At 41.8% G+C, this 15,303-nt stretch overlaps 1 protein-coding gene across 2 annotated transcripts in view; it reads left to right on the top strand.

Moving 5' to 3' along the window:
• Nucleotides 1-15,303, top strand: part of KCNJ6 (potassium inwardly rectifying channel subfamily J member 6) — a 178,617-nt gene that overhangs the window by 134,187 nt on the left and 29,127 nt on the right. For both annotated transcript variants that reach the window (XM_064705347.1, XM_064705338.1), the window contains one exon: nt 5,262-6,182. In XM_064705347.1, the coding sequence (XP_064561417.1) occupies nt 5,262-6,182 (921 nt within the window). The remainder of the gene's footprint in view (nt 1-5,261; nt 6,183-15,303) is intronic.

The raw sequence follows: 15,303 nt of genomic DNA, 5'->3' as shown, positions 1-15,303 counted from the left end.
TTCTAATCAAAAATATATCTCATTTCATGTCTTTTTTAGTGAAAGCTGCTGCTGAAATAAATCTCAGTCACACGCATGCTCCCTCTGGAACTAGGTTTATGATTCCATGGGTGCAAAGAAGTAATTTGGGTCTACTTGAAGAGATTTGCCAAGTCAGTGTTTATTGAGCACTCCAACGTTTCAAAGTGAGGCCTAGCAGTGCTTCCAGCTGAGTGAATAGTCAATCCTGCATTGATTTCAACAGTGCAGGACCAGATCCTAATTCCTTTCTTTTTCAGGGAAAAGGATCTGTGCCCTGTGATAATGACTGCTTACAGTTGTTAGCTGATCATAAAAGACTCCACTTTTTTCTCTAAACAAGGGTCTTTCTCCTCATATCTTGTGGTGCCTTGCAGTGTGGATTATGTGGCTGGGCTCATCCCACAGACAAATCCCCCTCTATTCCCAGAATTCCTGTGTTCCTGTGCCCTCTGTGCTCATCACAAATGAGATTTGCAGAGCTCTGAAACAAAAGCCATCCAGAGATGAGGAAAAACATTCCAAAATCTCCCCTTCCCTTCCCTGACTTCTTCCACTGCAATCAAGAGGAGAAATGGAACAATGCAGATTTGGGGTGTTGAAGGCTACAAGAAATTCCTTGTGCTGTGCAAAGCCCAACAACCCCACAGGGGAGCCCAAACAGCCACCAGGTCCTGCCAAAAATTCCACAGATGGATGCAGTGCCAGGGAGGTGGGGGACCACAGCAAACGAGAGGTAAAATTCTCAAGACTTCCCAAAAACCAAACTTGGACCTTCACTTAAAAGCAGCCCTCATCCCAGCAGGAAAGGGGGAATGCAGACAGGAATCACAGTCTCTGCTCTACACATTTCTCTGCATGCAGTAAAGCTCATGAGAGCAATTTTTAGATTGTAAATTATTTTGGAAATTAGGACATTTTCAATGAATTTGCACACCAAATGTTCAGAACTGTGTTACCAGAGTTGAAATCACTAAATTGCAGTGAAACGTCCACGGAACTTTCTAGGTCAGCTTTTGTTACAGAAAGGTCAGTCATGATTTGCAATATTTTCTTTTGAAACTCCTCATTATTTTGCAAATCATTCACAACCAAAATAGGCTTACAGTACTTAAATTGGATGAGCAGGCTCTTCATGTTCCTCCTTTTGCTTTCTGTTTGCACAGCACCACAACAAATTCTCTGCAGCACTACCAAAATACACCAAAAATCACATTGTTGATGATAAAATGATCGCTGAAGGGTTATATTGATGTGTTACATTCACAGCATCAAAGGGAGAGAGCGTGTCCTGTCCTGTTTTGTTGTTGACACTGGTTTCATGTTGTTCTACAGGCTCTAAATAAAAGAATTCTTGGAAAATCAGGACTGTGCCTTTCCAGTGCTGCTTTGGAGTAGACAAGAACATGACAACAACATTTGCTGCAATTTTAGTAGAAAATTAAAATGTTCTGAGCACTGGCACAGTTCAAAAGCCCCTGGCATGGTTTGGACCAGTGCAGAACTGAGCACACACAACTCCTGGCTCCATTTCAGGACAGAGATTATTCCTGTTTGGCAGAGTGTATGACACTAACCTGCCTGGAAAACAATTGGAGTTCAATAATCCAAGTGTGGGCTGCTCCACTCTTTACCCTCCACACTAAATAATAGGTCTGGGCACACTTAATTAGCTAATTTGGCCACAGCCAGGACACAAGCGAACTGTTGAGGGATTTGTTTAGGAGAGCTCCTTGTCATTTGCTGGGAAATTAAACAAATCACTGAAATCTCATATGTCTTGTAGGTTTTACCTCAGAGAATAACCAAAGCAGATCATTAGAACAGAATCCTCTAAATTGGCCAGGATTGGCTCATTACCTGGCTGTTGTGTTCAAACAAACATGATGTTTACTGGGAGAGAAGGAAGAGTTCAGAAATACTTTTTTTTCTTTTTTTTTTTTTTTCTTTTTTTTTTTTTTTTGCAGTGCAGATTAATAATATGTATATATTTTTGTCAGGAAGAAAAGCAGAGAGAGCAAAAAATAGCTCTCAAGTGAGGCTGCTGCTACTCACTCCCCTGTTCCTGGATCCATGACAGCCATTATGTAACCAAAAGGAAAATTAGATGAAATAAACAGCAGAAGTTAATTGGGTCGATATCAAGTAAAAATATAATTAGTCAAAGTATTTTGTGGCAAAGGCGCTGACAGTGTGTGGCTGTTCCTCAGCCTCAGTGGTGAGCAGGGATCCTGCCATGTGTTTAAAACTTATTCATCAAGCATTTCCATGGAAACACACAGATGCATAACCCTTGGATCACTTATTTTGGGAATTGCTGCTCCCAAGGTTCTCTCTGGAGTGAAAACTCAGTCCGGGAGAGGGTAACAAACTGTGGTTCTGATCCAGAAACTCTCCACAAAGGAATTCATTCATAGCAGGATGGGGTGAGAGAAAGAAGGAAAGGGCGTCTTGCAAAAAAGAAAAAAAAGACAAAAACTTGACCTTAATTTTTTCCTCTCAGAGACTGAGAATTGAGAAATGACAGCACTGGGAAGAGCCTGGAGAGTTTAGAAATGGCCAGATGCCCTCAGGAAGATTGAAATGTCTGCAAGAATGTCAAAAAAATGCTGTAATGAGAGAGACCTTGGTTAAACACTGGGTTTGTTGTCCAGAGCTGCCCCCTTACAAAGCCAGATGAGAACCACGACAGCTTCTCCAGGTGAAGAAAAACCCTCCCACATTGGAATTGTCACAAGTTGATCCCACTTACTGCGACAGCAGCTCCCTGCTCCTACAAAATTTGTGGACACTTGACAAAATGTGGCCCTTCCCTCGTGCTGTGAAAGCCAGGTCAGGCTGGCTGTGATGCACAAATCCACACAGAGCATTTGGAAAGCATCAGTAAAAAATTTGCTGTCTGAAGAAAAGGTGTTTCACTGCTCAAAATTTGCTGTCTGAAGAAAAGGGGCTTCACTGCTCAAAATAGTTCCACAGGAAATAAACATTGTATGGAAAGCAGGAGGGGTGTGGTGGGAGGGCAGCCCTGGATGTCCCTTCACTTTCTTCCTGCTGCCAGGAATAAAATCAGCACCTGGGTCCCCTCCCAGGATAATTTCTGGTAAGAGATGCTCAGACAGGAAGGTCTGGGACATGATTCCCTTTCACAGCAGGGCCAGGAGTAAGGAATGTGCTCCAAACCAACAGAATTATCACACTCTTGGTCTCTGTGTCCATGCCAGGCTCTGACTGGGAAGGGAAAGCAAATTATTCATAATGCCTGAAAGATAATGAACCCCATTATATCAGCATTAGTAGTTTAACATGAAGCCTCAAAAGCCAGAGCCTTCAGAGGTTGTTCATAATTATTTGAGGATTCTGTTGCTGCAGTGATGTGATAACTCCTGTGGACTGGAATTTCCTTAGGCACAACGGAGAGCTGAGCATAAAATGTGAAGCCTTAACTTCAAATTTTCTGGCTTTGGCTTAAGTCTGCCTCACAAAGACCCTGCAATGCCTTTTGATTGTGTTTTGTCATGCATTGCCCAGCATCAGGGCTAATGCAAGCAGGCACACTGTCACTGGCTGGGGGAGGTCCTTCAGAGCTGAGGGCCCTGGGACACAGCTCCCAGTGCTGCCGCTGCCTTCAGCCCTGATAAGGCTCTCCTGAGACACACAGCAAGCTGAAGAGGTGACAGGATGGGGGGCACGGCCTCAAAACATGGAATTGCTCTCAGATTCTGTGCTACTGGAGGGCTCTGAGACTTTCTTTGAAAGAGGAGCAGGTCAGGAGGAAAGACAACCAGGTTATAACCCCTTTTTCCTTGGATATTTCAATAAAACTCTGCAAGGCTTTGTGATCTTTCTCTACAGGTGCTGTGAGACTCCACACAGGATCTGCTGCACAGCACATGGTTCTAGGAGTGGAAAAGGCTTTTAGAGCCACACTGACCCAAGTGAGAGCAGCACTCCATAAAGAATGGCACAAAATCACAGCAGTGCTGCTTTTTAGATGGGATATTGGGAAGAAATCCTTCCCTGTGAGAGCAATGAGGCCCTGGCACAGAGTGCCCAGAGAAGCTGTGGTTGCTCCATCCCTGGAAGTGTCCAAGGCCAGGCTGGACAGGTTTTGGAGCAACCTGGGGTAGTGGAAGGTGTCCCTGACCATGGCATGAGGTGGGGACTGGGTGATTTTAAGATCCCTTTCCACCCAAACCATTCTGAAATTCTCTATTCAAAGTCAAGCACCTGGGCAGACCCACCAGAAGACTTTTCTCTTCACAGTCTGGCAGAAGAATGACAGCAGCTAGCCAGAAGAGAAAGAATTAGGAATTCAAGAGCTGAAATTCCTGCAGGAAGAAGCCCCAGAAAACAGAAGGATTTCAGCTGAAAACAACAATTACCCCAGACCTCAGCATGTGCACCATGCAAAACACATTCGATGAAGGCACTCTCCTCCTCAGTGCACACTTTTTTTCCCTGGCACACAACCATAACAAAGCTATTTATCTCTAAAGGCTGGGAAACTAAAAAAAAGGCCCAGATCATTAGAGGACAAGGTACACTTGAATTAAAGGCCAGAGGCACAGTGAATTCAAATGAAATCTGAAGTACCGTTGGTTTTAGGTTGCTGGGAGAAGGACACACAATTCCTTGTCTCATTATCAGCAAGACATTGATTTTCTGTGGAAGTGTGCTTGAATTGCTCTTGATAGATATTACAACTTTCCTTCAACAAGAGGGGGATTGGTTCTTTCTAAAAACTGTTGGTTTGTTTTTTTTTTTTTTAAAAAAAACCTCCTTGTACTTATTTAATACTTTCCCCACAGCAATGCAATTGATGGGAAAAAATAGCTCAGCAATAGCTCATTTTCTCTGCTCACCCCCAAGTGAATCCATTGCCTCATTTATATCTTTTATCTCTGTAAGATCTTTTTTGGTGCATAAAAAATTTCATTCATTAAACTGCAAAGGGGCGAGGGGGGAAGGAATATCTGCTTAAACCCATCTTGTGAAATTTAAATATGGGTGTGGGTAGGATGACCTGATAAGAAACGAGAGTTTGCTTTAATTTTATTTCTGTGTAGCAATAAAATGCGGAGGGTGCTTGGCGTCCAATTTTTGTGTTAGCAAAACACAATGGATTTAGCAAAGAACAAGGATGATCATTTTATTGATTAACACAGGAAAAGGTTGTGTGTTGACTTAGAGCAATAACAAGAGGAATAATGACTTTTCCATGTGTTTTTTGTTTTCCACGGCAGCCAACGTCCTGGAAGAAGACTCAATGGAGCAGGACATCGAGAGCCCTGTCACAATCCATCAACCAAAGTTGCCCAAACAAGCGCGAGAGGATCTGCCAAAAAACATCAGCAAGGAATGCGCCAAGAGGAAAATCCAGAGGTACGTTCGGAAAGATGGGAAATGCAACGTCCACCACGGGAATGTCAGAGAGACTTACCGGTACTTGACTGACATCTTCACCACCCTGGTGGATCTCAAGTGGAGGTTCAACCTGCTGATCTTTGTCATGGTTTACACGGTGACCTGGCTCTTCTTCGGCATGATCTGGTGGCTCATTGCCTACATGCGAGGGGACATGGATCACATAGGGGACAGCACGTGGACCCCCTGCGTCAGCAACCTCAATGGGTTTGTCTCAGCCTTTTTATTCTCAATCGAGACCGAAACCACCATTGGGTACGGTTACCGGGTCATCACGGACAAGTGTCCCGAGGGAATTATCCTGCTTTTAGTGCAGTCTGTCCTAGGTTCTATCGTCAACGCCTTCATGGTTGGCTGCATGTTTGTGAAAATATCCCAACCCAAGAAGAGGGCAGAAACCTTGGTTTTTTCTACAAACGCAGTCATTTCCATGCGGGATGGAAAGCTGTGTCTGATGTTCCGAGTAGGAGACCTTAGGAATTCACACATTGTAGAGGCATCAATACGAGCCAAGTTGATCAAATCCAAACAGACAAAGGAGGGGGAATTTATACCACTCAACCAGACAGATATCAACGTAGGTTATTACACAGGGGATGATCGTCTCTTTTTGGTTTCACCACTGATCATCAGCCATGAGATTAACCAGCAGAGTCCTTTCTGGGAGATTTCCAAAGCCCAGTTGCCCAAAGAGGAGCTAGAAATTGTTGTAATCCTAGAAGGAATGGTGGAGGCAACAGGTAACATTTCTTATACTTTGTATGAGGTAAATGCTTTAATTTTAGCAAGGAAAATCAGTGGTTTTGCTTCATTTTAAAGGAATCACTTCCACAGTCGTTGCGTTTGAAAAAGGAGTTCGTTCTCTGGTGAGCTTCAAAATTAAAAGCATGCCCGGTTTAATTGTCTGTTCCATCTTGCCTAACGGAATTAGTGTTGTTTCTGCTCTGCTTGGAAAATGGGATAGCATCTCTCATTTTCTGAATTTTTCACAGCATGTCACCCAGTTATTTGTCATTCTATTGCAGGAGCAGCTCAACCACAGGGACCTTGTGGGATAAAATTGCTTAGGGAAAAGCAACCAAAAAAAAAAAAATTCAATGCAAAAACTCTGTTTGTGATTAACGTGGAAGCACCGTGGTCCTGCTGCTTCCAATCACTCCTGGGTATCTGCAGAACAACTGCCAGCCCTGTGGCATTCCAAGGCTGGATCCAGTAGGAAGTGATGATGTGTTCAGTTCTCTCTTTTTAGGTTTTTTTTTTTGCCTGCTCGTTTTCTTTGGTTTTTGTTTTAACTTGTAACGTGGGGCTTGTTCCACTCTAGCTCACAAAAGGTCTCATCTGAGTTGGTGTTTCACTGGGGCCCCACAGGAGTGCACAGAACACTGGAAGCTGGGATGTACAATGTTGGAATGTTGTGTCACCGGAGTCTCATGGAGATGCTGGGTGGTTGTTACCTGCAGTTATGCAGCAGAACAGCAGAAATCACTTGGTGCAGGGGAAAAAAAAGTGCTTGAAATCCACAGCAAATTCGCCACTAAAATAATGTTTCTTTTTTGTATTAAAGCCAGGAGGGTACTTTTATCTGTGTTTTAGAAGCTGGAGGTGTTTTTTTCCTGTTAATAACAGCATCAATGCCTGAAATGAGTAAATATAATCAACACATAGGAATGGCTATTATAAAATGAAGATTTGATGTGCTTGGGGGATGAGAAAACACTGATTATAGAAATATAACAATGAGATTTGCCATTTTTCCCCAGGACTGCAGCAAAACCCAGGAAAGTTTGAGCACGTGGATTCCACAGCTCTGACAGAGGCACAACCTTTCCAACCCTGACTCATGTTTTGCAACTGGAGCCAGGAAATAAAGAGCAGTCTCTTACTAGAACATGTGTGTGTGTGTGTGTTTCACACATCTATTATGTGGTGTCAGAAGAAAACTGCATTTGTCACCATATAATAAACGTGTGAGACAAAAATGGAGCAGAGGGAAAAAAAAAACCAAAAACCACAACACAAAAACTGAAGGGAACTTGGCAGGGAATTTGAAGTGGTAAATGCAAGGCTTTCCAGGAAGTAGGTGGTACTGAAGAGAAATCAAGATGAAATGTTTAGAGCTCCTGATCTGTGCAGTAGGCACCGAGATTTCAAACATCTGCACCACCTTGGGGTGAGACAATGAGGGAATTGCTGTTTGTTCCCTGAAACCATCCTGAGATCTCAGAACTGCAGCTGAAGGAACTTGACATCCCAGGGGGGTGGGGGATATTTTCAGGTTTGCTGAACACTGTGTTTTCCAGCAAAGTGATTGGCAAGTAGTGGCAGAAAAAAAAAAAATGTCTCACCAAAACCACCTACAGGATCAAAAGGCAGAATATTCCTGCAGTGCAGCAAATGTGGAATTGTTGGTTGAGAGTCTCATCTTTCTCTATTTGTGATTCCCCCTTCTCTCACCTCGTTTTCACCCCTGCACATCCCAGGGCTCTCTCCCAGGGGTTTTCTTTGCTGCTCTGGCCTGGCCACCTCTCCCATTCACCCATCACCAGCCACCACTGCAGCACAAAACCCCTCAGACTGCTTGGGCTGGCAGGGCTTGAGATAAAATCACATTTTTCGTTATCGCAAACCTCTCCAGTCCTTATCAAGAGAGAAACTGAATGCTGTGGTTTGGAAACTCACGGAAGATATCCAGGATTAAAGAGTTTCCCCTGCACTGGATGGCTCCATTTCACATTTTAGGCTGTTCTGTTTGGGTAGAGTCTCCTGCTGAGTGAGATATGAGCAGAGGGCATCACATAATGTCAGAATTACCAGCACAAAATCTAAAACATATTTGTGCAGAAGTAGCTTCTTGTGCTGGGCTTTGACCCCTTGCACTGAGTGGTTTTTGTTGAAGGTACAATCAGTCCAACCTTCTACCAGCACTTGGAATTTCCACTCTTTTAATTTACAAATATTCACACAAATTTACACAAATATTACAAATGTTTATATTTCTTTGCATCCTGGCAAACACTGAAAGCCAATTTAGGCAGTCAAATATTCACCTTTCCTTCTCCCACCCGCTGCAGAGTGAGAGCAGGGAAAGACGCTGCTCCCAGCAGCAAAGCCCAGCCCTGCACTCCTGCCAGCAGAGTTGTTATGGAATCCAAAATTATAAATTTATAAAAGCTGAAGCCAGGAGAATGTGATGTCACCTACAGCAGTGTCCTCATTTGGTGTCACTGCTGAGGGATCCAGACCAGACTGAGGTCATCAGGTTGTGTCACCCATCAGCAAAGCCACTCCCAAATTTGAGCAGGAAAAACAATCCTTTATCTGTTTTCAGAGCTTCCCCACTCAGAGACAGCTTCAATGAGAAAAAAAAATGGGAAATTATAAGGGTAAACCTTTGCTAATGTTGTTATTAATTATTGATTCTGCTTAAATTTGACTCAACAGGTAAATACATTTATAATGCTTTCCACCCTAAGTGCTCCAAAATCACATTTATCTGTTGTATGAAACGCAATTTTTATGGATTGTCATGGGAATTCTGCATTGTGTGTTAGGACGGGAAATGAAGAATAATGCATTTTCTTAAAAGGCATTAAAATAATGAACCAAATTAAAATTCAGCAGAAAGTTCAACTCAAGGACCCCTTTAATTCCCCATGGAAGCTTTGCCACAACTTCCTGAGATGCAAAAAGAAGTGGATGTGTTTTTTCTAAGGCACATAACAAAGTATTATCCCAGAGATAATCCCTACACCTCGGTTATTCCCATTCTCTCTGCCATGAAAATGAATTTGAGGGCAGAATCCTCAGCAAAGCATATTCCAAAAACATGAAGTCAATCTGATTCCTTCATCCAGCACCATCCAACACTCAAAATAAGGTTGGTTTTTAAAAATATTTGTTATGGATCCTTTCAATATGCATTTTTAAATGTATTTATTTACCACAACACTCAAAAATATCTCTTTGGAATCAAAGGATAAAACTTTTGCAAAGATTTATTTCTGTGCTTTTCCTGGTGGTGGTGCACATCTCTCCAGTGTCCAAAAACATTGATTTTGGGACAACAAAAGCACATTAGGCTGCTGTGGAGCCACTGAGGAGCCTTGAAAATGGGGAAAAAAATCCAACCAAACTTCACTGCAGCTGGAGGACACATCTGGTATTTCCACATTTTGCAGCCTCCATTTCCCAGAGTTTTAAATGTAAAATAATCTACAGTTAGGAATATTTTATGATAATTGAATCCTAGCCATAGGCTTAAATTTTTTAAGCCTTTTTCACCTGGTGAAATCTGTTTCTAAGGGAAGTCTTATCATCACAAGCAAAGTAGGTATTTTAAAAAAATTAAGCAAATGTATAATTCTGATAAGGAAATAGACCCATAAGAAGGAAAGGAAAACGTTTTAAATTTGGAAGATGTAGTGAGAAGGTCAGGTAGTGTACAATAGCAAGAGAAACTGAGAAATAAACTCAAAGAGAGAGATGAAAAAAAAAAGGGGGAGAAAAGGGTGAGAAAGAGGAAAATTCTGACCAAGACTTGTGAAGTTGTATCTGGCCACTGGGATGCACTTGGTGACACTCTGGCAATTCCCTCTGCCTAAAAATAAACATTTGAGCATTGAACAGTTCCAAGGAAAGAAAATGATCTGCACATTTGTAGCTGTCAAAAGAAAAAGCAAAAAACCAAGCAACAAAGCCAGCCAGAGAACTTCAGGTTCAGAGGGATAATTTTACAAATAAACTCAGAATACGGTTTATTTACAATTCTGGCACTGGGGCAGCTTTGAGAGCAGCATCTGCAGGAGGTTTTACAGCCACAGAAACAACCACACTTGCCAGCTGTGGAAAACATGTGTGCAAAGCAATAAAATGTTCACTTGGATGGTTATTTATACAGTAAACGGTGTTATCAACCAGACAAATATTGTATAAAGCTGTTGCCCTCTTCACTGCAGCCCTTTTCACTGACTGGTTTATTGAAGGTTTGATTTCTCTGGGATGAAATGCTGCATTTACCCCTTGGCCTTGCCCAGTCCTAGCAAATATCTCCCTCTGATACGGATTTAAGCAGTTCCAACCCTTCAAAACCTCTCAGCTGACTCTGCTCTCTCTCCAAATAAAAATCGCTGGGGTTGGAGTTTCTCACTTGAATTTTCTACTGCTCTTCGAGGAAGAAATATTTATCCTCTCCAAGTGCTTCTTGAGGGCGCAGGGGTGACAGGAAGAAAAACACCAGGATTTCTCCCACCTGAGTGTTCCTGCAAGACAAAGGACAAGAGTGGGTTTCATTGTGCTGCAGGATGTGACTGAAGTGCAGTTTGAGCAGGGTCAGGAACAAGTGGCTTCTGCTCCAAACGGGATCATCTTCATTCCAGAAATGATCAGACCACAAGGGCTCTCCAGGCTGCAGCTTTCCTTGCTATTTTTAGGAATTTTAACATCTCCTGCTGCTGGGTGCCAGACTTGGACAAGGTTTAACTTCTCACACGTCCCCACTTCCCTGGAGCTGCCAGCAATTCCTTTCACTTCCATCCCATTTTAATTTTACTGAGTCTAACAAAGAAGCATTCCACTGTTATTTATTCTCACACAGAAAATTACAGGCATTAGCAGGAGGGGAGTGGTAAATGCCAGCAGGGAAAGGAATTCCCATCTCATTTCATGTTTCCTTCAGGAAGATTTCTCTACAGGTGGAAAAAGATGAGTTCCATTGCTGAAGAGGATTGTGAGACTTAGAGGAGGCAATTACAATTTCACAATAGTCAAAGCTACGAGGAATAGCAAGAAATCAGCCAGCAGTGTTTGTGGGAAATAAAAAGGAGGTGCTGATTAGGAATATTTCAGCTAAAGTGTTGCTGTTTTTCACTTTCAGGGAAAAGGGATTACACATTTGTTTAACAGCTTTATTCTCTGGGTAGTGCTGTACTTTGCAAACCTGTTATGAATGTTTGAGAATGGCTTTTTGTCCATCTCTCACACCTTCCTCACCAATTAATTCCTCAGCTCTTCACAACTCCAGCTGCTCCCTCAGCCCTAAGTGTTCAAATATAATATTCAGATTCAAGCAGTAACTCATACTAAAAGGTAAGATCTCTAAAAGACAGGTATTTAGGGATTACCCAACAGATCAGATATTATGAAATAATTCTGTGCTGACCACGTATCAGACTTGCTCAAGCAGAGCTTCATTTTGCACCTCCTGTGTTTGCAATCCCTCCAGGATCTCTCTGGGCATGGAGAAAGGGCAGTTCCAGTTCTTTCCACACTCCCACAACGTTGTTCCTTCCTAAACCAGGGCCAAGCACTGAGGGGTGCCCCAAAATCCTGTCTTTGCTCATCACTGCCGAGCCTACACAGACTATTCCATGGCCAGAGCAGTGACAGCATCCCAAAATTTGCTTTACTCTGGCCCTGCTCCTGTTTTCCAAACAGGAAGGCACAGACAGAAGCTGGGCTGGCACCCTCTTCATTGACCATTAAATCCTGTGATTCCAGACACTAAAACTCTTCCTAAAATCCCCCGATTCCAGTCACATAAATTCTTCTGAAAATGCCATGATTTCAGACACTCAAACTCTTCTTTCTAAAATCCTATGATCCAAAACACTTAAACTCTTCCTAAAATCCTCTGCTTCCAGACACTTAAACACTTCCTAGAATCTCATGATTCCAGACGCATAAACTCTTCCTAAAATCCTGTGATTCCAGACACTTAAACTCTTCTTAAAATGCTGTGATTCCAGACACATAAACTCTTCTTCCTAAAATCCTGTGATTTCAAATATTAAACTCTTCTTAAAATCCTGTGATTCCAGATGCTTAAACTCTTCCTAAAGTCCTCTGATTCCAGTCACATAAATTCTTCTTTAAACCCCGTGATTCCAGACACTTAAACTCTTCCTAGAATCTCATTATTCCAGACACTTAAACTCCTCCTAAAATCCCCTGATTCCAGATGCTTAAACTCTTCCTAGAATCCTGTCATTCCAAACACCTAAACTCTTCTTCCTAAAATCCTCTGATTCCAGTCACATAAATTCTTCTTAAAACCCTGTGATTCCAGACACCTGAACTCTTCCTAGAATCTCATTATTCCAGACTATTAAAGTCTTCCTAACAGCCTCTGATTCCAGACACTTAAACTCTTCCTAGAATCCTGTTATTTCAGACACCTAAACTCTTCTTCCTAAAATCCTGTGATCCAAAACACTTAAATTCTTCCTAGAACCCTGTGATTCCAGACACTTAAACTCTTCCTAAAATCCTGTCATTCCAGACACATAAACTCTTCTTCCTAAAATCCTGTGATTTCAAATATTAAACTCTTCCTAAAATCCTGTGATTCCAGATGCTTAAACTCTTCCTAAAATCCTCTGATTCCAGTCACAGAAATTCTTCTTAAAACTTCATTATTTCAGACACTTAAACTCTTCCTAGAATCTCATGATGCCAGACACTTAAAATCCTCTTAAAATACTGTGATTCCAGACACCTAAAGTTTTCCTAAAACCCTGTGATTCCAGACACTTAAATTCTTCCTAAAACCCTGTGATTCCAGACACTTCCACACGTCCTAAAATCCTGTGATTCCAGATACTCAGACTCTTCCTGAAATCCTGTGATCCTAGACACTTAAACTGTTCCTAGAATCCTGTTATTCCAGACACCTAAACTCTTCTTCCTAAAATCCTGTGATCCAAAACACTTAAACTCTTATTAAAATCCTCTGATGCAAAATACTTAAACTTCCTAAAATCCTGTGATTCCAGACACCTAAATCTTCCTAAAATCCCATGATTCCAGACACTTGAACTCTTCTTAAAATCCCATTATTCCAGACACTTGAACTCTTATTAAAATCTGTGATTCCAGACACTTAAACTCTTCTTAAAATACTGTGATTGCAGACACCTAAACTCCTTAGGCGTCTCCTTAAAATCCTGTGATTCCAGACACCTAAACTCTTCTTAAAATCCTATGATTACAGACACTTGAACTCTACTTAAAATCCTGTGATTCCAGGCACATAAACTTTTCCTGAAATCCTGTCATTCCAGACACATAAACTCTTCTCCCTAAAATCCTGTCATCCCAAACACTTAAATTCTTCCGAAAATCTGTGATTCCAAATGCTTTTTAAGTGTCTTGAATCACAGGATTTTAAGAAGATTTTAAGTGTCTGGAGTCACGGGATTTTAAGATTTTAAGTGTCTGGAATCACAGGATTTTAAGATTTTAAGAGTCTGGAATCACAGGATTTTAAGAAGATTTTAAGTGTCTGGAATCACTTTGCATTACACACCCTGATAACCAGAAGGCCCCTCTAAAATTACAAATATTTTCATCTGTTTCTAAAGAATGTGAGCAGAAGGATAATTCACCTTCAGCAGAAAGTTGTCACAAAATTGAATAGAGCAGCAGTTGTAAAGCCAAAAGTGACCTAAAAGTTTAAAGATTGAGCAAAGTTGTGAATTAAAGCAGAAATTCAAACTCAGCAGTTGATAGATTAAAAAGAACAAGGCTGTGGACTGCAGAAACACCACTGGCTACATAAAGGACATGAAAAAAATACAGAAAATTCATGAGTTTAAATTTTTTATCCTAGAATTAAATTTTTTATCCTAGAAGGCAGCTGCCAGCACTAAAAACTCCCATCGTGGCACAGTTCCTGGGATTCCCAAGGCCTCTGAAAAAAGTCCTCAGAGGATTTAAGGAAAAACAAATCACAAAGAGTAGCAGTGATTTCAGTGGTCTCAATCACAGCATTCCAAGGAAAATCAAAGTTTGGACTCCCTGCCCTTGCTTACTCACTCCCTCTCCTTCATTCCCAATATTCCCAAGAATGATTTAAAGAAAGTCACAATTCTCTCCAAGATTTCTTTTCTTCCTGATTTTGACACTTTTTCCTTAGTTTGGATTTCTGTAGAATGGCATAAACCTTTATCTTTAATGAATAGGATTTTATTAAATACAGGATTGTTAAATATGAGATATCCCAGAATGAAACCTGATTTAAAGAAACATCCAAAACAAAGCAGAAAGGAAGGAGATCTCCAAAACCAAATTTCCAATGCTTATGAGGAACATGTTTGAGATACTTGAGGAATGCTAAAATTTGATTTAGATAAATGAATTCAGAGGGAATATTTGGCTGAATTCCATGAACCTCCCAGAAATGAGTAGTGGGGAGGGTAACTCACACTCTGGGGTGTTTTGTAGGCTCCTCCCAGCAGTTTGAATTTACAAAGTGATGAACTGGACAAATAATTTCCACTGGCAGGTCTGATCAGGATTTATCTCCCACCAGGAGCAAAGTGAGGTCAGAGCCCCCAAATTTCTTGTGGAGGACCTTCCATGGCAGGGGCCAAGGCTAAAAGGGGAGCCAAAGTTCCAGGGATTTGTCAGGAACTGTCCGTTTATCTCGGCTGTTTGAGGGCCTGGAAAGGCCCGGGGTGGCCTTGGGGCAGCCCGCGTATCGAAGGACGAGAAGAGGCTTCAGTTCTTCTTTCGGTTTTTATGTTTATTAATTGTTTATCTAAAAGATGTTCTTTCAGCCGAACAGAGCTCTGCTCAGCAGTCAGCCATGAGCACACTGTCTCCCCCTCCCGGGCACGTATCTTTATACCCATTGTTACGTGTACAATATTTATCCTTTTCCCCAATACCATCTATTCTTATAACTCGGTGCACTCTCAGTAATAACCAATCCAAGAATGCCACCGTGGCCAAAGAAGATGGAGGAGAAGAGGAAGAAGAAGAAGGACAGGACACACCCCAATTCCTCCATCTTACTCCTCTAAACCCCCCTGTACATAAATCCTAAACCCTGTGTCTCACCCTCTAATTAGCTAATCTTTTCGC

The sequence above is a fragment of the Zonotrichia leucophrys genome, chromosome 1 (genome assembly GCF_028769735.1).
Source record: "Zonotrichia leucophrys gambelii isolate GWCS_2022_RI chromosome 1, RI_Zleu_2.0, whole genome shotgun sequence".
Lineage (NCBI taxonomy): Eukaryota > Metazoa > Chordata > Aves > Passeriformes > Passerellidae > Zonotrichia > Zonotrichia leucophrys.
Note: the sequence above shows the minus strand (reverse complement) of the source record. Positions and strands in the feature narration are given on the sequence as shown.